General features: G+C 41.9%; 1 protein-coding gene across 2 annotated transcripts in view; it reads right to left on the bottom strand.

Moving 5' to 3' along the window:
* Nucleotides 1-23,721, bottom strand: part of grik2 (glutamate receptor, ionotropic, kainate 2) — a 236,771-nt gene that overhangs the window by 19,389 nt on the left and 193,661 nt on the right. For both annotated transcript variants that reach the window (XM_084088605.1, XM_084088604.1), the window contains one exon: nt 17,067-17,292. In XM_084088605.1, coding sequence (XP_083944731.1) covers nt 17,067-17,292 — 226 coding nt within the window. The remainder of the gene's footprint in view (nt 1-17,066; nt 17,293-23,721) is intronic.

Here is a 23,721-nt window from a genome sequence, read left to right as displayed (position 1 = left end):
TACTAACGCGCTCATTAAATAACAAAAAATATTGCGCCATTGACTTAAGACCAGGTTTCAGTTGGTCAATGGCGCAGTCAATTTCTGTTCCTCAAAATAGCAACGTGCCCAACAATGCGCCAGAACACACCTCGTTCTCAGACCAGCAGCCCACGGGTGCAAATGCATTTGCTATTTAAACGACATGGCGCAGGACATGAAAATGAAAACTGCGTCGGAATGAAACTAGCAAAAAACACTTGCGTCGCGCTTGGCGCTGCATTGTGCCGGGTGTAAGATAGGGCCCATATTGTAGTTTGAAATTGCCCACTGATTGGTAAACGCCCATTTTGGTTTTGCATTTGCACTTCTCACTAGTCTAATGCTTCCTCATTAGAGAGAAAACATACAGTAGGTGCATCCTATACAGAAGTATTGTTTGTTGAAGCACCTGACATACTTACATGAGTTCTCTAGCACAGTTTCAAACAATGGTGCATCTACCTTATTTCTATCCTTATTTATCCTACCTTATATAATCAATCATATTCCTGAATCTGTGTTAAATTTGAGAAATGTAACATATTTCCATTCAGTCTAGCTTGTTTCCACTGAAACACAATAACAAAAAACATCTTGTGTTTTTTAAGAAAGTAACTGACATGGCTATTTTTGTGATATTTAAAGAGATTAAGGTCTACATAAGGTTAATCTGCAGCTTCAAAGGTATATTTCAGCCCAAAATGAAAATTATGTCATCATTTATTCACCCTCAAGTTGTTCCAAACCTGTATGAGTTTCTTTCTTCTGCTGCACACAAAAGAAGATCGAGTGAAGAATGTTGTTAACCAGACAGTTGATGGTAGCCATTGTTCCCTTTCAGTCGCTCAAGTTCGACGTAACGTCGACGTGACGATGTAATTGGGATCACTTCAGGGAGCCCTATCAACTTCGAGTGTCTACAGAACGAGCCAATGAACGTTGGCGTGCGTGAATCGCGTCACGCGCCCCCGCCCCGCAGCGCGGGTATAAACAGGAAGTGGGAGCACGCACACATTGTCTTTCACTTCGGAGCCGAGCTTTTGTGGGACTTCTGTCTACAAATCAGCCCTTGAAGACTTCAATAGAAGAGATCTCTCTGCCTACAGTGTTGGTGTGACGGCGCGATCAGCGGTGGCCGCGAGCATTGCAGCTCACAACTGCTGTTTTCACAGCACTATTGTTGTGTCTGTGTGTGTGTGTGTCGGTTCGGTGGGCGTTTCCTCGTGTGTTCATTCACACCGCGGCTACCCCTGGGTGCCTCAGCACTGAGAGAGTATTTTTCTACCTTTTTTATTTTACTAAAAGAGCAACACAAGCGTGACCCTGCGTCTTTTTCAAGATGTCATTCCGCTTGTGCATTTCTGGATGCCGTCGTTCCCTGGCGCCAGCAGATGGCCACAGTAGTTGCCTCTCGTGTTTGGGCATTCAACACGCTGAGGCAGCTTTTGTGGATAGTTCATGTTCCCATTGCGGGAATATGACTATCTCAGCGCTTAGATCGAGACTCGCTTACCTCAAGGGAGGTGCAGTCCCCTCGCCTATGCCCCGATCTAGTGTTTATTCTGCCCCGCAGAATAGACCTACTTCGGTGCATGACCAGGGTGATCTGAGGGTTACCGTGAGGGCTTCCCTGTCGAGTCAACCTCCGCCCCTCACGCCTCACAAGCACTGTTGCCATTGGGGCCCCTTAGTGAACGTCTTGGTCCTTCTCCGGAACGACCAACCGTTTCCTTTGGGGCGCCAGCTGACGACCAGATGTCGATCGCAGCACCGGAGGGGGAGCTTCAGTCCTCTGGAGATGACGACTCGGCTGCGTTGCCCCCTTCGGGGCGTGTAGCGTTGTCCGAGACCGATCCAGAATGTGCGGCTATGCTTTCCCGGGCCGCCGAGAAGGTTGGGCTTGCGTGGAACCCTCCACCACGTCCCGAACCTTCTCGGTTGGACGATTGGTTTCTCGGGCTGTGCCGGTTCTCAGTGCACCGCCCCGGTACCTTTTTTTCCGGAGGTGCATGAGGAGCTTTCTAGGACATGGAAGGCACCATATAGTGCCCGAAGCCGTTCTAGTGGCTCCTCCCCCTCGCCACCCTCGACGGCGGGGCAGCTAAGGGGTATGTGGATATCCCCCCAGTGGAGCGGGCCGTCGCGATGCAACTGTGTCCGGCGTCCGCTTCCTCTTGGCGGGGTAAACCACGCCTCCCGTCCAAGGCTTCGTCCGGTCTAACGGCGAAGGCTTACAAGGCCTGTGGACAGGCTGCTTCCGCCCTCCATGCCATGGCGCTCTTGCAGGTCCACCATGCCCAGGCGCTCATGGACATGAACGAGGGTGGTTCTGATCCTCCAGGAGCTCCGTGTGGCAATCGACCTCGCCCTCCGGGCGACGAAGGAAACCACGCGTTCAGTCGGTCAGGCGATGTCCACCTTGGTGGTCCAGGAGCGCCACCTTTGGCTCGGTTAATATCGGTTCCTGGATGCCCCTCTTTCCCAGGTTGGGTTGTTCGGCGACGCAGTCGAGAGCTTTGCCCAACAGTTCTCAGCCGCACAGAAGCAGACGGAGGCCATCCGGCACATCCTGCCCCGACGGACCGCTGCTGCTCCCACCCGTCCGCGGGCCGCAGACCCTCCGTCTACTCGTCGCCGAGGTCGGCCTTCTGCGGTGTCCTCCGCTCCCGCTAAGCCCCAGCAGCAGCAGCAACCATCCAGGCCTCAGCGTGGAGCAAGCCGTAGGAAGCCGACCCCGCCCATCCAGGCCGCTGCCAAACCAGGAGGCAAGCGACGGTGCAAACGACCCTGAGACGGGCGGCCCGGAGGTGGATCAAGTTGCTCTTCAGGAGATGGTGAAGGCGCCACTCCTTCCCCCGTTGGAGGGCCGGGCGGAGAATCTTTTGTTTCCTTTTCTTTTTGTTCCGCCACTGACCCTCGGGGCCCCAAGAGGGCGCGCTTGGCAGTCGACGACGCCGCCATGCCTTGTCACTCCCGAGCCCCTCTTTCATCGCCAGCGAGCAGCAGTGGCTGTGTTCCGGACGTGCTGACGCCTCCGCACACTCACTCTGCCCTTCGACGGAAGCAGGTATGTGCTGCACCACACACTCAGACCCCACTTCGGGCCGCTGTGCTGTCCGAGTCGGGTCCCTGCATTCCGCCGCGCTGCCCCACCCCGGGTACGTCTGTGGTGCCGTTGGTCCCGCTTGCTCGGTCTCTGGGAGCCTGGTTAACGCTTCCCAACCCGTCTCGCTGGCTCATCCGGACCATCAGACTCGGCTATGCGATTCAGTTCGCCCGGCGTCCCCCTGCTTTTAAGGGCATTCTGTTCACTCGTGTTCTGGCAGACAATGCCCCTGTGCTCAGGGCAGAGATCGCAGTCCTACTGGCGAAGGACGCGATCGAGCCGGTCCCTCCAGCCGATATGAAGACCGGCTTCTACAGCCCGTACTTCATTGTACCCAAGAAAGGTGGTGGGTTACGACCAATCTTGGACCTGCGCGTCCTGAACCGGTCCCTTCACAGGCTACCGTTCAAGATGCTTATGCAGAAACGCATTTTCAAATGCATCCGTCCCCAAGATTGGTTTGCAGCGATCGACCTGAAGGACGCGTACTTTCATGTCTCGATTCTCCCTCGACACAGACCGTTTCTTCGCTTTGCGTTCGAGGGACGGGCATATCAGTACAAGGTCTTACCCTTCGGGCTGGCCCTGTCACCCCGTGTCTTCACGAAAGTCGCGGAGGCGGCCATTGCTCCCATGTGCGAGCGTGGTGTTCGCATCCTCAACTACCTCGACGACTGGCTTATTCTGGCCCAGTCGAGAGAGCAGTTGTGCGAACACAGGGACATGGTGCTCAGTCACCTCAGCCACCTAGGGCTTCGGGTCAACTGGGAAAAGAGCAAACTCACCCCCGGGCAGAGGATCTCTTTTCTTGGTATGGAGTTGGACTCGATCAACATGACAGCGCGCCTCACCGAGGCCCGTGTCCAGTCATTGTTGAACTGCATGAGTACGCTCAGACGCAGAACAGCGGCACCACTGAAACTTTTTCAGAGGCTCCTGGGGCATATGGCATCTGCAGCCGCGGTTACGCTGCTGGGATTGCTTCATATGAGGCCGCTCCAACACTGGCTCCACGATCGAGTCCCGAGATGGGCGTGGCAGAGCGGCTCGTGCCGGGTCCAAGTGACTCCGCACTGTCGCCAAACTCTCAGCTTGTGGTCGGACCCTTCGTTCCTGCGGGCAGATGTTCCCCTGGAACAAGTGTCCAGGCACTCTGTGGTCTCCACGGATGCCTCTACCACCGGCTGGGGGGCCACGTACAACGGGCATGCAGTTTCAGGTCTGTGGACGGGGCCTCAACTGCATTGGCACATCAACTGCCTCGAGTTGTTAGCAGTACGTCTTGCACTGAGCTGTTTCAAAACGCTGCTACTAGGCAAGCACGTACTGGTCCGTACGGACAGCACTGCGACCGTTGCGTACATCAACCGCCAGGGTGGTCTACGCTCCCGCCGCATGTCACAACTCGCCCGCCATCTCCTCCTCTGGAGTCAGAAGCATCTGAGGTCGCTTCGTGCCGTTTACATTCCTGGCTTGCTCAACCGTGCAGCCGACGAGCTCTCATGACAGCAGGTGCTACCGGGAGAATGGCGACTCCATCCCCAGGTGGTCCAGCTGATTTTCAGGCTCTTCAGGACCGCACAGGTAGATCTGTTTGCCGCCCCGGACACGTCTCACTGCCAGTTGTTCTATTCCCTGACCGAGGGGACCCTCGGCACGGATGCTCTGGCACACAGCTGGCCCCGGGGCCTTCGCAAGTATGCGTTTCCCCCAGTGAGCCTTCTTGCACAGACCTTGTGCAAAGTCAGGGAGGACGAGGAGCAGGTCTTGTTAGTTGCGCCGTATTGGCCCAACCGGACCTGGTTCCCGGAACTAGTGCTCCTCGCGACAGCCCCTCCCTGGCCCATCCCTCTGAGAGAGGACCTGCTCTCTCAGAGACGGGGCACCCTATGGCACCCGCGTCCAGACCTCTGGAAACTCCATGTCTGGTCCCTGGACGGAACGCGGAGGTTCTAGGTGACCTACGGTAGTTGACCCCATCACTTCCGCTAGAGCCCCCTCTACCAGGCGCCTCTATGCGTTGAAGTGGAACCTGTTCGTTGACTGGTGCTCCTCTCATGAGGAGAACCCCCGATCTTGCTCGATCAGAGCCGTGCTTTCCTTCCTGCAAGAAGGGCTGGAGCGAAGGCTGTCTCCCTCCACCCTTAAAGTGCATGTTGCCGCTATTGCCGCACATCATGATGCTGTTGATGGTAAGTCTTTGGGGAAGCATGACCTGATCGTCAGGTTCCTGAGGGGAGCAAGGAGACTGAATCCTCCTCGCCCACTCTCTATACCCTCTTGGGATTTGTCTCTTGTCCTTTTGGCACTTCAGAGACCACCCTTTGTGCCTCTGCAATCAGCTGAGTTAAAAATCCTGTCCTGTAAGACAGTACTCCTGGTTGCATTGGCCTCTATCAAGAGGGTAGGGGACCTGCATGCATTTTCGGTCGACGAATCGTGCCTAGAATTCGGCCCGCATAACTCTCATGTGATCCTGAGACCCCGGCCCGTATACGTGCCCAAGGTTCCTACCACTCCCTTCCGGGACCAGGTAGTGAACCTGCAAGCGCTGCCTTTGGAGGAGGCAGACCCAGCCCTGGTTTTTCTCTGTCCCGTTCGCGCTCTGCGTCTGTACGTGGAAAGCCTCAGGACCTCAGATCAGCTCTTCATCTGTTACGGAGGCCAGCAGAAGGGAAAGGCTGTCTCCAAGCAGAGGATGGCCCACTGGATAGTGGATGCCATCGCCTTGGCTTACGAAGCCCAAGGCGTGCCCTGCCCGCCCGGGTTGAAAGCCCACTCCACTAGGGGTGTCGCTTCTTCCTGGGCGCTGGCACACGGCGCCTCGCTGACAGACATCTGTAGAGCTGCGGGCTGGGCGACACCCAACACGTTCACTAGGTTTTATAGCCTACGTGTTGAGCCGGTTTCTTCCTGTGTGCTCGCTTCAACTAGCCGGTAACACCGAAGTTCCCGCTCTAGTGTCGGCTTGCTGCGCCACTCCCTTCCTAGGAATGGATATGTGCGCTTTTTGCTCCAGGCGAGTTCCCCAATTGGCGAACCCTGTGAGTTCCTCCGCACCCCTTCGGCAGTCGGACGTTGCGGAGCGTCCAACGCCAGGCCTAGTGCTCGTATGCTGGTGTAACTTATGCTAGGCTGGGTTCCATATGTGGTGATTCCTGCGGCGTTCCCATATGTGTATTCTTCCACGATCAGCTCCCTGCGGTGAGCCCGTGTCTTTCCCTCGGTCTCCCCCTTCGTGTGGAGCCACCCCAGTGACATTCCATATGTCGCACTGCCCCTTCGGCCAGTCCATATGTGTACTCTCCACATGTTACCTCCCTTCAGGCAGGATGTGGCTCCGCAGCGTTCTTTCCCCTGGAAAGGTACGCTTTCCCAGTGTTATCCAAGAGTTCCACTGTGTGGGGTATAATGGAACAGCAGTTTAACTCCCTCTACGCAGGTCTTCCGCCCCAGCAGTTGGGGGTCTGAGAGTCTTGCGTAGGGCTCTGGATGTGGCAGCAACCGTGGCGTTTTCCATGGGATCCCAATTACGTCGTCACGTCGACGTTACGTCGAACGTGAGCGACTGAAAGGGAACGTCTCGGTTACTAATGTAACCCTCGTTCCCTGAAGACGTAACGTCCCGTCGCCACCATTGCTGACCATCGCTGCATGGCCGTCACAAATCTCGGCTCCTCAGCGAAAAACAATGTGTGCGTGCGCCCGCTTCCTGTTTATACCCGGGCTGCGGGGCGGGGGCGCGTGACGCGATTCACGCACGCCAACGTTCATTGGCTCGTTCTGTAGACACTCGAAGTTGATAGGGCTCCCTGAAGTGATCCCAATTACGTCGTCACGTCGACGTTACGTCTCCCGTTCCCTCCTTCAGGGAACGAGGGTTACATTAGTAACCGACTTCCATGGTATTTATGTCCTACTATGGAAATCAATGGCCACCGTCAACTTTCTGGTTACCAACATTCTTTAAAATATCTTATTTTGTGTTCAATAGAAGAAAGAAACTCTGGTTTGGAACAACTTGAGGGTGAATAAATGATGACATAATTTTCATTTCGGGCTGACCTATCCCTTTAAAGAAATTTTCATTGAAAAAAACCTAAGCTCTTTTATACTACAAGATAAACTTGTTACCTGAATGCTATGTAGTTTGACAGAAAATTAACTGAGATATAGTTAATAGCTACAGATCAGAGGTGTTTGTTCCTCTTCATGAAGAGTTTAGCTCCAATTCACCAGCCTGGAAGTTTTCAATGATCCTAATGACCTTGATTAGCTTGATTAGCTTGATTAGCTGCCTCAGGTGTGTTTAATTAGGGCTGGAGATAAAATCGGACACCCCTGCCATAGTGCTTTCTTTTGATATTGAAGCATTAATAGATTTTTAGAAAAATAAATTAGATTAATTAGATATAAAAATTTATATTTTAAAAGGTTTTCCCCAATTTTGAAATGGTCAGGAATTTGTTGACGCACCATTGAAGTGTATTTGAAATATTAATGTTGTTTCAACATTAACTTGGTACATCAGATGTCAACATTGTTTGACATTACTTTTCAGTTGTATTTTCAGTGTTTCAACAAAATGTATTTAGAATCAACATCACATTGTAACATTAAACCATATTACCAAATATTATTTTTGTTAATTTCAGTGTTGATTCAACAGCAGTGATGTAGATTCAACATCATAGTGTAACGTTGATTCAACAATATTACCATTGATTATTTGTGTTAATTTCAATATTGATTCAGCATCGGTGATGTAGAATTTTTTGTTCAACATAGTTTCAACAGTAACTGAGGGTGCAAAAGTGATAAAATATCACTTTGTAATCCTGAATCAATACTATTACTGTTGATTTTTGGTTGAAATCTCAACATTATTTCAACATTAACTGAGGGTGCAAGAGTGATACTAAAGCAACATCACTTTGTAACGTTAATTCAATGCAATTGACGCATCAACACTGAGTCAACATTGTTTCATTGATTACATGCTATCAGGGATATGACTTTCTTCTTCCAGCCAAACACAATCAGAGTTATATTTAAAAATATCCTGGCTCTTCCCAGCTTTGTAATGGGAGTGAATGGTACATGAGATTTTGAAGCCCAAAAAAGTGCATCCATCCATCATAAAACTAATCCAGACGGCTCCATGGGGTTAATAAAGGCCTTCTGAAGCGAAGCGATGGGTTTTTGTAAAAAAAATAAAATAAAATAAAAAAAATAATATAGAACTTATATATAGTTATAATATATACTTATAATATATATAATATATACTTATATATAAAGTTATATATAACTTTATAAACTGTAATCACTGGCTTCCGGTAACGGCCAGTGTTGGGTGTAACGCGTTACAAAGTAACGCGTTACAGTAACGTAACTACTTTTTCGGGTAAAAAGTAGTGTAACGCGGTACTACTAAAAATTTGGTAACGAAACGTAGTTCCTTTTTCAATTCGGCGCAACATTACTTTTCCCATGGATATATTTGACAGCGACACTGCCTCAGCTGCGCGCGATTGAGAGAAGAGAACTGTTGAGAACTGAAGAAAACGATTTAGTTTCATATTAATGTTTAAATTAAATAAAATAAAAATTTTGCGCAATATAGGCTATCGGGAGACAAATGGAGTGGGCAGACATGATTTAGACCACTTTATTAAGTTTGTTTTAGGAGAAAGACTTTCTTTAAAACGAATTTCGTTTAGTATTAATTGTATCTTAATTTTAATCAATGTTTTACCAACCAATTAATTGCCTGAATTTAAAAAATAAGTAAATATGGCATGCAAAATAATCATGACAGGCGTGAACTGGAGCTCGTCTCCATACTGTAAATGAACCGACACTCAGATAAGCTACTTGTCTCACAGACCTGATAAATATATAGAAAGCTTGAATATGTGTACTTTTAAACAAAATATATTCTTTTCTCTCAAAATCTCATTTTTTTCTCCTAAAAAAGTCGTAGGCCTATGTCTGAAAACTAGCTTATGTCTTCTATATCATTTTGTCCTATGCTATCAAGACGCGATTCGCACAGGTGTTAGAGAGCAGGGAAGCTTAATGGCTGTTGCCGAAATTTAAAGTTCGGTGGATGGGGGAAGCGGAGCGGAGAGAAGTGGTGATCCGGCGACTCAAAACGGGGGTTGGAGGTAACGGAAAAAAAATAAAAAAATAAAATTACACTGCCTATACGTAGCTTCTCTGCACGGACAGCGCCAGTCGCCAGAGAATTTTTAACGCATGTGCTGAGTGGGTGCTAGATCATTGACGGGGAGCTGCGGAAAACTTGGCCACTAAATATTAATATTCAGTTATGTTAAGGATCACAATTAAAGTTTTAATTTTATTAAATTGAACAAGCGCAACATTCAGCATTCAATCAAATAGGCATATTCTAAAAGATGTAGGCTATTATTAATAATAATGTTATTTCAAACAATAATATGAAATAATTTCGAAATAATATGTGTGCCTGCATCTGTAAATTCGGTGACGCGTGTATTGATTTTTATTAGCCTAATAAACAAGTGTTTTCTCTAAAAGAGTCGACTCTGCTGCAAAGATGAAGTTGACGATCGCCATCTCCGTGTGAACGCGCTTATAGAGAGAAATGCACATAAATAAGCCTAATGGATTACATAATCAGAGAGTAGCCTTTTTCTTTTTTCGTTTTGAATTATTTCGTTTAAAGCTTTGTTTATTTGATGTATTTGTCATGTCTGTGTGAGGCATACACTGAGTTTCGTTAAGTTCGGATGTGCTCTAGTTCACGTGCAATGCAAGTGAGCGCGCGGGCGCCGTTATATTTGCTTCGTAGGCCTATTCATTAAATACAGGCAATTGGTTGATGAAAAATTGATTAAAATTAAGATACAATTTATACAAAACGAAATTCACTTTAAAGAAAGGCTTTCTACAAAACAACTTCAACTTCAACGGTCAAAATCATGTCTGACCCGCTCCATGTCTCATATTGCGCATCCTATCTTACTCGGTTGTGCTGTTCACTTTTCATAAATCAACATGAATGGAAAAAAATAACATTATAATATTTTAACAAATATGAAACTAAATGCGCTTTTTTAATGGCTACAATAGTAGGCCTACATACTCTCTATTTGTACAAATTTCTGCACATTAATAAAGTTGAAAGGCATTTGTTCAAATTAAGTTCACGGATAATTGTGCGTGCATTTATTAATCATTATGATACTAAAATCCTAACAAATAGGCTATGCTATGTACAAAAAATCTGATGAGCCCATAATATGAACGCATTTACACGTTAAGCATTTTCCTCCCATAGAAAACCATTAGCCTATAAGAACGCTTAATGTGGCTTAATGCAGATTAGAATGTCCCCTTATTATGTCGAAATAACGAGATATTATGTCGATACTAGGCTACTGTGTCCACCGTGGTCTCCTTTTTGATCAGCGGAAACGATTTTTGCTTGTTTGGGATCTGACTGGTCAGCGTATTTGAAAAAGTTAAGCAAACTTTCCTGTCTTTTTGAAAATTTTCCCCTGAGTGAAACGATCGAGGCTAACAGCAATCTCAACTCGTACAACAAGCGCGCAAGTCATGTGTCACAAACATTGAACACTACACAAACAGTAATTTTTTTTTTTTTTTCATTTAGGCAATTAATTTTAGTGACACAGGAGGTGCCGGATCCAATAAAAAAGGTTCCGGATCCAATCTCGGAGGTGACGGAACATGTTCCGGCTCAAATTAAGCCATGATATTTAGAAACAGATATTGGGTTGTGCCCAAAGTCAAGCAACATAAAAGTAACGTAAAAGTAACGAGTAACGTAAAAAGTTACTTTCCAAATAGGGTAACTAAGTAAAGTAACTGATTACTTTTTTTAAAAGTAACGAGTAACGAGCAAACACTACTTTTTAAAAGTAACTTCCCCAACACTGGTAACGGCCATATAAGCGAGTCGAGTTTCGGTGGAAGAGTGACCTCTGACCCGACGCATGATGAGTGACCTCTGAGCACTGACGAACGCTGATGCGCAGAGGATAGAGCAAAACAAAACACCGGTCACGAATTAGAAGCCTAAAAGGAGAATTTATAAAAAGAAATGTCGAGGAGTTTGAGTTTGTTGTCGTCTGCTCTCACCTAAGCTTAAGCTACTCCTACATCCTACATCATTTTTGGATGAACTGTCCCTTTAAGCCGCACATAACCACAAAACTAACTTTAGTTGATCAGTTCACTTGCCACTTACACAGTTTATTTTTAAATGGACAGTTCTTTTTCACTGCAAAACGAACCAGACTTTATACCAATATTTAAAGAGTCCAATTATTCAGTAGAATGTGACCCTAGATATCTGATCCTGACTGAGGATCAATGGTCAGCTTCCTGTTAAGAAATGTTGCTGTCCTTCTTTTAATCAGAATATTTCTCACTATATCGGTATTGACATTCCCTGCAATACTGGCTCAGTAATATTCTCCTTGGACATTTACTTCCTCCCGGTCTAATGACTTGATAATGGTTCATGTTGCTTTTATCAATCGTAATGCAGAGAACTTCTCAGTTGTCCCTGGCTGGAACTTTACTGATCAGTGTTTAAAAATGCATTTCAAGATGCATTATGATCAGTGAACATTTTAAATGCTGGTATTTTTCTTAGACAAATGGTTTATATCATCTATGCCATGGACTACTTTTAATGTGCTTACATATTGATCTTTTTCCCATTTCTTAAGCTTGGCAGTAAAAACCTCTATCCAGATTTGTTGTATGGAACATTTCCAAGAAGCTTGAATATTCTGTCTAAGATCACTGTTTGTATTCAAGCAAGAGCTACAATAATACAGAGTCAGAACACGAATGATTACAAGATGACAAAATGTTCATTTTTGGGTCAACACATCCACTTCTATTTTGTTATTTATATTGCATTCTGCCTTTTTTATGTCTGGTTCTCAAAGCCTTGTGAGGGTAAAATGTGTTTCTAACTTTTTTCTTTTTTTTTCAGTGCTGCAACAATCTAGTTAAGTAATTGAGAAACTCACAGAAACAGCAATTCTCCTGATACAAAAGATGAGTTTTCAGTTGAGTAAACTTCAAGACTTAAGTTTCATACATTTAGAAAAAAGTTCATACTGTAGTGTTTGACAAGCAACAATTGCTGTTATTAACCTGACTCTGCTGTTTTTAAAAGTGTTGATTGTGGGCAAATTGGATGGAAACCAATTGAGGTCGATTTGACCCCTAATATAATCAATGCAACCAAAATTTGTACAGCCTTTCCAAAACACATCTTTGTGTTGTAACTTTGCATGCACATTCATGACCCTAAATGAGAAATATTCACAAAATTTCATGAATGAACATTAGTGTTGTAGTACTCAATGAGGTCTCGGTATCGACCACATTTGTACTCGTATCCGACTAAGAGGACTCTTAGGGGCTGTTTACACAACACCGTTTTGAAAATGGGTTTCAAAGTGCAAGTTTTTGAAGATGTCCCCATGTAAACAACACAAACGCCAATCTCTGAAGACGATGACGTCATGCACATGCGTATTACGTGTTCAGTCTATAGTGTTTCATCGCCATCTACTGGCCTGGCAGCAGAATACAGCGTTTTTTTAGTCGTTTTCGTGGATCCGTGTGAATGGGAATCGTTTTGACAATGGTGTCATCTGTACGTGAAAAACTCAAAGGAAAAACTTCTCAGTTTTAAGCACACTGTTGTCGTGTAAACGTACCCTAAATTGCCTGTGCATTGTCTTATTTATTTGTTAACATCATTAATGTGACTGAATGTAAAACTTTCTGCTTCAAATGCAATAAATAACTTATATCTGATTTGATTTATTTTGTTACTGTTGTGCTGGGTCCGAAATTAACATTAACACCGATTGTGTCAAAAAAGTCAAAGTCCAAAAATTTATTTTTTATTATATGATATAATTAAGCAATATCACAAGAGCCAGAGCCGTTTTCACGAATATGCGCACAATTGCAAATGTGATATTGGTTTTATACAAACGTTCAATAAACCAGAAGTTAACAACTGACTTACATTTTAGACACAATTTTAAACACAAGTTTTTGCTCCATTTTGGCCATGAAAATAATTCCAAAAAAATCCAAAGTGTTGTGTGTTCCGGTGCAACACACAGCAGTGATTCGTTTCAACAAATCGGTTGAATGAATGATTCAGTGACTCACTCATTAAAGTTCCCGTATTATGCCCCTTTTCACAAGATGTAAAATAAGTCTCTGATGTCCCCAGAGTGTGTATGTGAAGTTTCAGCTCAAAATACCCAACAGATAATTTTTTACAGCATGTTTAAATTGTCATTTTTTGGGGCTCAGAAAAACGCGCTGTTTTAGTGTGTGCCCTTTAAATGCAAATAAGCTGCTGCTGGACGACCCAGGGGGCGGAGCTTCATGAGCTCGCGCTCGGTCTCTCAGGACAATTTCATCGCACGGAATGATGATAATATCAGAAACTCTCAGTAACGGTGTTCATTTCGAGTCGGACAATAATGCCTACAAAGTCAGAGTGCTGTATAGAGATGGAACCGGTATAGTTTAGTAGTTTAATTACGGTTATTATAACGTATTTGTCATCTGCTTGTATGTATCCATTATTTATTAATAGCCTACAAGTCTGCTGTCTGAATGATGATCAAACATATACTGATGAGTTTAATAAAGTTTATTGTACATCACACAAAAGATGAAGCGTCAGTTTTACTTCAGAAAATCACCGTAAGAGCTGAGTAAACACAGTAAGTTATAAGAAGTGCGCAAGTACATAAACGAATTTCGGTAGAGTTGAGGGAGCATTCCTGTGGGCGGAGGTTAGTCAAAAAACGGTTCTAGTGACGTCATTAAAGAAGGAAGTAGAGGGATGTAGTCCAAACGGGCCGTTCAATGTAGGCGACTTCTGTTAAATAAAATATCTCGCTTGGCATTGAACTTTGAGCTTTGTAATTTTACAGATATTATTTATGCTCTAACAGCAACATTACACACTAACTAAAGTTTGAAACATGGGATCACGAAGAACGGGACCTTTAAGTGATTTACTGCCAACTACTGGCAGTTTTAGTTTCATATTTAAAATGATCATTTTATTTCTTCATTGTGTTTCTATATTCAAAATTTAGTTGTTAGTGATTTCATTTGATTGGCAAAAGCTCTATAAAGTGTCTTATTATTCTAATTGTATTTATTGATTAAATATAAAACATTTATTTGGCAGGAAATGTGGATCTTTCAAATTAACTTGAATCTGGTCTTGGTCTTGACTCGGTTTCGCCCTGCCTTGGTCTCGGTTAAGGAGGTCTACTAATGACTACATCATGTAGGAGTGACTACATCACTAATTAACATATTTGACACACGAAACCACAGCAAACTGAACACAATACATCAGTTCATACACAGCACACTGAATGAGTGAAATAAAGCTTGTGGTTTTCTTTCATTTGGCTGATTGACATGGTGCCTGTGGTAGAGGAGTCTGGCTTCAGAGGTGGCCAACAGGCCTTTCATCCTCACATTAAGGTGCCTTTTCCATTCTTGGTTATTTTAGTCCTTTCAAAGCAATTCTGCATGAAATGGATCGTGATGTTTTATATCCAATACGATCACATGCTGAGGCCATTTGTTGCGTATGTAGCTTTGAGGTCCAAGTTATTCTACAACCATGAACTTCAGCCTTCTCTCAAAAACTAATAAATACAAAAGAACAAATATATATATTTTATATTTCTCTATATGGATGTGCACTACTCTAAAGGAATGTGAAGTAAATCATAGAAACCTTAATTCCCTTTTCTACAAACGCGTGAAAAGGAAAGTGTTTTAGGGTCATTGTGTTGAGAGGTCTTGCAGCAGTATCATGTACAATTCTGGATGTTTTTGGACTCAAGTCTTACTGTGAGGACTGACACAGCCCGCAGCCGCATGTATAACCAGATTAAGACAATCTGCTACTGAGACTGATAATCTTATGCACAGGAGGGGAAACGCCTCACATTTTCTCTTTTCATTTATTTATCTCATCCATTCGTCTATTTCATGCACGTTTGCCTCGGGGTCCGCGTTTCTCTGCACATTCACTGAGCCGATGAGAGACGCTAACCTCAACCGCTTCACCTTCACCGACAGAGCCAGACAGTCATTAATCAAAATGAAATGAAGATTTGAGTCGACACTGCAGTCGGAGAGAAACACACTTTGAGGAGAATACACTTCTGCATGGCAGAGATGTGATGATAAACGACTGTGTCTCTCATTTCAATCAGGCTGTTCAGTGATTCATGTTTTTGTTGAGGTGTAACTTTTTTTTTTTTTTGGAAGGTAATGCCGCTGAAAATAAATATTTTAGCAAAATAGAAATGGTTTTGAATTGATTATGCACATGTGTTCAGATCTGGGCAAATAGCTGTAACTGATTATTGATTAGGGCAGTGATGTCTGCAGCATCAATTCAACCATTGTTTGAGATGCTGATTGACAACAGTAGAGCCACTGTTGCATTAGAGCTGTGGTTCCCAAACTGGGACACGTACCCCTGGGCCACGATAGGGGGTACGCTGACAAAATGCTGAATTTGGCCATTCATGTAACCCTTTTGAATGAATTGGGAAAGTTGATAGGTGTCTTCAACATGAAGTGGTGCTGCATCGGCCGATTGGTGTATGACATCAAAGTACAGCGAGAGCGATTAGAGAGTAGGCGACTCTGTGAACTCTGTCCTGGAGAGTTTAGCTCCAACCCTGATAAAACTCGCCACACTGTACATTTCTAGTAACGCTGAAGACCTTGATCAGCTGGTTCAGGTGTGTGTGATTAGAATTGGAGCAAAACTCTGCAAGACAGTTGCAGTGCAAAGATACTGACTCCATTTGATTGAAATAACTGATTTACTTTATTGCTTTATTTATTATATTACTATTTAAGGTAGGGTAGGCAATTTCAGAGAGGCTAGCAATAGCAAGTTAGCTTGAAAGCATGAGATCAAACCATCCCTTCAGAGCGTCTCCAAAGCCAAGCCTCCTCCAAAACACATGAACGCACAAAGCCAGAGCAGATTCTACAAAGCGTCACGAGAGACAGCGTTTAATTACCTCATGTCTCAAAGGTCAAAGCACATAACATTACATTAATAATGCATGTAAAAAAGTTACAGAGCTCTTATCTGTACCACCTGACTGCTGCAGATTTATTTTGGTGTTGATAGTGTTGACATATAAACACATAAATCCGAGTCCGAGGGCGTAAACAGCTCAGAGTAGAATTTCAAGGGTTGCCATCTCGTAATTACGGTTATGACATAGCGTGAACGCAGCATAAGCTCGTTGTTTTGGTTCAGAGGGTGGAGCTCGAGCCGAGCCAATCCTCGGGTTTGAGACTCCTTCAAAGACAGCAAGCCAAGTTTGTTTACCATTAACTATTTAGATTGGATGAGAAGGTGAACTCATGAAATTGTACTCATATTTATAAAAATACCTCCATGTCATTACATCTATAATTTGAATCCTCTTTACCCTTCCCTCACCGCTTAACTCACCATTAAACCAACCCATAGCACCAACCTTACCCGTCTCCCACCTCATTAACAGCAAAAGTGTTTTACAATACATCAACACAATACGTACTTTGTACCTTTTTAATGCAAGTATGTAGTAGTTAAAGACACCTAATATACAGTGTGACCATAAAAATCCTGATACAAATTGAAGGATTCCACTTATTACATGACTACATACCAAATAATAAAAGATGCTTTTGAATATTGACATCAATTAAAATTATTTTATGCATGCAGAGTGATACAAGCACCATGAAACAGCTTTAGACATGAAACAAGAAAGCTAGTTAAGTAAATGATAAATGATTAAAATAAAACTAATATTGCAAAGTGCCTTACCCATTGGGGTGCCAACCCCGTAGGCCTTGGAGTCTATGAGGCCTCCGATCTGTGTGAGGTTGCAGTTGCGCTGGGTGACGAATTCGATGGTGGTGGACTCCATGAGGAAGGCATAATCTGAGGTGAGCACGCGCTCGATTCCTTCCTCGATACTCTTCACCATGACCGAATGTCTTCGGCTGCTCATGAACTCCCACATCTTATCATACGTGGAGATCTTTGTTTTCTGGGAGAGAAGTCAAAATCATTATCAGACTTTTAATTCATAAATGCTTGTTGACCAATAAAATATGCTTTCTCTCCATTTTTAACATTATATTTGCACAATTCAATAATTAACAGCATAGACAATTTGGAATAAACAGTAAACAATATTTGAGCTTCCAGTCCATAAACAACAACAACAATAATGCAAACTCCAGTACCATATTATCTAATCCTAAATCTGAAATAAGAAAGATCTGGTTTGGATAGACATTGACACAACACAATATCAAAACATTGAAAACTTCTAAAATGTATTTTTTCTTTTTGTCTTTTTTTTATGCACGTACTTAAGAAATCTAAAAGTTGGAACTGCAATTGTCATAAAATTTGCAAAAGTGACAGATCAATCCCATTACAGGACTCCGATTAATCACTAAATGACACAAAGGGCCCTATTTTAACGATCTGAAACGCAAGTGTCAAAGCGCAAAGCGCAAGTAACTTTGTGGGCGGGTCTTGGCGCTGTTGCTATTTTCCCAGCGGGATAAATGACTCTTGCGCCAGGCGCAAATCTAAAATGGGTTGGTCTGAGGTAGCTTCATTATTCATAGGTGTGGTTTGGGCGTATCGTGAAATAAACCAGTCAGAGCGACATCTCACATTCCCTTTAAGAGCAGGCGCGCTTTGTTCTAAAGCGGATTCCTATTATAACGGCGGATTTGCCAGGCGCGCGCCAGGAGCGGTTCACAGCCAAGGAGAGCAACACTCTCGTCAGGGACGTTGGGGATGGAGAAACCCACCCAAATTAACTTCGGTTAAAAAGGCGTATGATAATTTGGGTAAATGTGTAAGCTAGATGTATGCTTTTATAATAAATTATCTATCTATCTATCTATCTATCTATCTATCTATCTATCTATCTATCTATCTATCTATCTATCGTAATAATATATGATTTGCAAAAATGAAAACTGCTGCTTCTGTGTAGATGAGAGAATCAAAGTGTATGCGCGTTGTGCACACGCTACATTGATTATGGCCAAGCATGCGCCCTTAAAATAGCATATGAATAACATGCGCAACGCGCCACTGACTTTAAACTATTTTTTCCTGGTTAGTGGCGCAATTGTTTTCTAAACCTGCAAAATAGCATGAAGGAACGTTTGCGCCGCAACACGCCTCCTTTTTTGCGCTGAACCGCCCAGGGAGCGCAAGTTCATTCCCTAGTTTAGCGACGTGCTTTTGTGGAGGGAAAAGCGCGCTTTGCGCGGGTGCAAAATAGGAATGATACATGCGTCGGTGTACAAAGTCAATTGCGCTGGGTGCAAGATAGGGCCCAAAGTCTTTTCAGAGAAATACCCACGCGTGCTCTTCAGTCATTTTTAACAGAAAAAACAAACAAACAAAAAAAAACGCATGCTTTTTTTAATGGAATTATTTACTTTGCCGAAATGGTGTGAAACTTAGGTTTTGCCACTTGCTATGTGAATACAGAAAAAGAAAATCATGGACATGATTCCAAAAGGTTAAATGGCCCTGAAAGAAAATAAAAATAGTCACACTTGTACTCCTCGCGGTTAAAAATGACTGTATTGGAAAGTAATGGAAAATTAATTTCATCTAGTGGAAATGTTTGGTACTGCACCCAAACAAAATCTTACTGAAAGCTAATTTTTTGAGATATCAACCTCAAATGTGGAACACAACTTGATTTTCTCACAGTTTTGAGTAAAAAAACAAAAAAACAAAAACATACTTCATATAAAAATGTAAAATAGTATTTTTGTCCATTTTTCATAATGTCATTCTGCCAAGTGTCTTCTTTAAAAAGAGACCAAACTTCAGTCTGTGCTCCAAAGCATTCAAAATGTATGACACTTTAAGTTGGAAATGTCATTTTCAAGTCTATGCTCAAAAAGAGGTAATAAATAGTTTATAACTACTGCATAAATATACCATTAAAAACCCTACAAATACAAAATATAAAATAAAAACATCGAATTAAAATATAGTACAAATATAATAATTTTTTTACCACAACACGAGGAGCACCAGATGATTGACACAATTAATTAATATCATCCATTATAAATTCAATAAAATCAACCAATCAGTATGAATTGTATTTGTCAAATGATTTGTAAATATTTGTCCTTAAAGTTGTGTACACTGTAAAAAATGATTTTTTGGTGAAGTAAATACTACTGAAAAAAAAAAACAATGTAATTTACATGAAAAAGTTAGTTCAGGCAAGAATTAAAAAAACTAAGTAAATTCCATATCAGTACTTAATTCAAGCGAGTAGAAATGAAAGCGTAAATATCAACTCAATAAAATTAAGTAAAAATTACTCAACTTTTCTGATACTGGGGTTCCCATCATGCACTGGACCTTGAATAATTAATGAGGTTCATTTTTCACTGTTTTCCAGCTGTATTTACACTGTTTTATCATTGCTTTTGTTGTCAGGATTAGTAACTTGCCATTTTGTGACATCGAGTAAATTTTCTGCTCAAAATGACACATTCAAACACAAAAATGATCCATCAAATGTTACCGTCATTGTGTATTGTCTACCAAGTATGGAGGTCTTTGCATTCACATGAGGCTTAACATCTGACATGATGTAGTATAAATTACTTAGATAATCTAAGTAAAGCACATACTATATATGACTGGTATAATTCAATATTATTGTTTGAGTGAAATGTAATGCAAAGGAAATTTCAACTAAATCGATATTAATCAACCTTTTACTAGCCAAGTTAAAATTACTTATTTTCTTTGTTACTTTCACTTAACTAGGTTAAGTAAAGTTTACTTAATTCCATATTCCAAGTAAATTTAACTTAAAGATTTCTAATTAAAGCTACTGATAAATATGTTTAGGTTTTTACTTGGCAAACTTTGTAAATTTACTAGCATTTTCTGAGTCAAAAAACTTAGCAAGCTTTTTTCAAGTAAATCCTACTCCAAATTTTTTTCAGTGTACCTACAAATACAAGTGAGATCACATTGTATTACCAATAAACCACCCACAGACAAGCTTTTCTCGCTCACACTTCTCTCTCGCTGAGAACACAAAGCATATGCAGGTGTTTTTCAAAATAATCTTTTTAAGAATAATCAAACACATCATAAAATGTCACATTTTCGCCCCCTTTACATGATTACTACGGCACAAATTGTGGCAGAAGCACACAAATCTGTTTATGACTAATCCTGACTAATCTCCTAAACTGAAATGTATGCACGCAAAATTCAGCATTCAAAATAATACCATCTTATTCCAGTGGAACTACAAATAAACCCATAATCAACTTAGATATTAAGGTTAGTAGCATGAGAAATTGTTACCGATTGCATAGAATCTTCAAGCATTTTAAACTCAGGTCTTTTTGTGCTTCTGAGAACACATCTGGTGGCATTTGAAACCTAATTAAGTCACATACTCAAGGTCCTGCCTGCCATTATTGTGTGTAATGACTTTTTGTGGCCGGTCGATATTTTAGATCAACTGGGTGATTTGCCAAGTGCCTATCAGAATCTTCTGGAGTTACCCTTGACAAATCAGCCGATTGCACATGTAGACTACAACTGCTGATGAGGCAAAACCATAGGGGCTGAGATAGACTGAAGAAAGAAGGGAAATCTCAATTTATTAAAAAAAAAAAAGAAAAGAAAAAAGTAAGTAATAAACAATGCTTTAAGTGTGATGTGACAAAAGTCACTCAGTGTCAGTTCTCCAGTGATCATCTCTCATTTGTACTTCTTTCTTTATCACCGTGATCCTATCCGTGCATTTCGGTTGATTTGAGATTGTTTGGATTGATTAGCAGTGATTTGTCGAATACTTTGATCATGTTGAAGTGTTCACAGATTGCACTACTTTAATCTGCTCTTGGTTCTCAATCTGTTCTTTGAGGCTTTGATTAATTTACCGCACACTACAATCAGACCTGAAGCATTCTCTGCTGCGGATGTTATTCTTAGATGACAAGACAATGAAAATGAAACAAATGTATTTTCTGTTCTGACACAGAGAAAAATTGGTCGATCCTGAAAAATAGACGTTATTGTGGGAGTGATGTCAATGTAAAATAAGGATATGTTCCAGATTGAAAATATTTAACCAGCTTTTGGACTGAAAAGGGACATCCATCAACTTTCACTCAGAAACATCCACAAAACACACAACATTATTGATGTCTAGGATGTATGAAAGTAAACAGATGTCAGCCTGTTGTTGTTGACTGACTTCCATTGTCTACAGAGTGCTGCAGGGATGATGTATGTTTTTTGAAGGCCCAAACCCTGAAATGATCTAAGACCCTGATATACTGGTGCACACTGGTGTGCGTCATGTTAAACACCGGAGTTCACTCTGAACTACCATTGGTCCGTGGTGATGACGTAATAGGTGGGTGTGGCTCTGAGGCTCCGCCTTCTTTAACATTGACATTCTTTAACAACTTCTAATTGAAAGCGACACTGACACGTTTTGCCATGTTTAAAACTGAAAAGATGCTTGTTTTAAAGCAATCTATTATATGCTATATTAAAAAAATGTGACGGGATGTGTCTGGAGTGCTGAATTGCAGAGCAAACATATCCACGTCACTATGATCAGATGCTTTCTTATCTGCTGTTTTCTCAACATTGTGTCATTGAGGGGAAAGCGAGCAGCACATATTTACATATTCATCCAAATGTCGCTCTCGCCAGTGTGGGAACGTCGGGAACAGTATATCGCAGGAAAGGTATATCAAACTTCTTTTTACCCCAAAGCAAAGAACAAAAAAGAACTTTGCAGTGAGTATATCAGGGCCTTCAGCATTTCGGCAATTCCAGTTCCTTCATCCTTAAGTCAATGTATTTTTTTTTTATATATATAAATGCCTGAAATTAAGGGTCTATGGTGAACACAAGCTCAAGTTATTTTCATGTTATATTCAATTACATAAAATTCATCAGTAATACCCCCATGTGATATTTTTCAAAGCTTTACTTGTCTTAAAAAGTGTCTAAATGTGACTACAGGGGTTTCCTCGTTAAGCGTCATCAAGCCGAAGAGGAAAACTCTTCTACTCACTAGGCGCTTTTACAGCCTCGATGAGTTTATATAGCATATATATATATATATATACTATAACTCAAACTTTCAGGGAAAATGTTTTTAAATAAAGACTGAAAGAGTTGTTGAAGCTTAATGATGGTGTAATTCATTTAAAGCCTGCGTTTAGCTTTTGACGTCTGCCTATTGTATTTAGTCTTCAAAATAAAAGCTGTGTTATTTAGTGAAGATTATCACGATGAACAAAATGTGTAAGAATCATCCATTTTGTTTGGCACAGAGCTTATTTTCTGCAATGATCCAAAAGCAAATGAAAAAGTCCTATTGGTTTTTATTGTGGAGGGAATCTGTGACACTGACTTCCAGGTTGGCTTGGAAAAACACATCATGTCTGCAGTGCTCTATTAGCGGAGACATTGGTGGAGCTTAACGAATGATGGGTGCTTCAAATTCCCTGACAATTAAAAAAAGTATGCTGCACCCATGTTAGCTAACCAAGACTTCATCCACGACTTCAAATCACCACATAAATATTAAAATGACCCAATCTAAAAGAACAGATAATAATCTTAATTGATGTCTAAATGTGTCTATATCTCTGCTCTAGAAAGCAGGCTTCAAGTATCCAGAGCTGAATGTTAAGCTGTATGAGCCTACATTACAGTCAAATGGTCCATTATTCCTTATTAAACTTTAATGTTGTGTAGAACACATTAAACTGCATTTAAACTCTACTCATCACATTGTGATCGTGAAGTACTACTACATAACGGTGTCATATTAAAACAAAAGACTAGGACGCTTCAGGGGCTTGCCTTTCAAACTGAAATTCAATTAAGTTCTCACCGGTTTCAATACGTTGGAGTGTTGGCTATAAAAATAGAGAATACATATATTTCATATTCAATTTATATTAGGTTATCACATATTTATTAACGTGTTATTATCTTGTAATAATATAATCATGATTAATGGAATCTATCCTCCTTAAGAGTGAAAAAAAAAAAATAATCAACTGATCTCAGGCATATCTCAATGGAAATCTTTAATAATTAAATGTTAGAAGTGATTTTCAGTTCTGATCAGTATTTAAAAATCCACAACAGAAACTGTTATTATTATTACATCATATTAGATACCTGCATTAAATAAAACAATGGTGATCAATATATTTAATTAATTGCAGTTGTTAATCGTTAATTTTGACAACCCCAATTGTTATATATGAAATATCTCTGTGGTGTAAACAGAACAGATAACAAGACTGTATCTTAAATATCCTCAGTTCTGTGTGGATTGCTGGTGCTTTCTCTGTGAGATATTCCACCGAGGCCCGTGAGCAACGAAGCAGATCAGTCCAAAACAAGCATCTCC

Source organism: Abramis brama (assembly GCF_963993115.1).
Source record: "Abramis brama genome assembly, chromosome: 17".
NCBI lineage: Eukaryota > Metazoa > Chordata > Actinopteri > Cypriniformes > Leuciscidae > Abramis > Abramis brama.
This window is presented reverse-complemented; position numbering and strand designations above follow the sequence as displayed.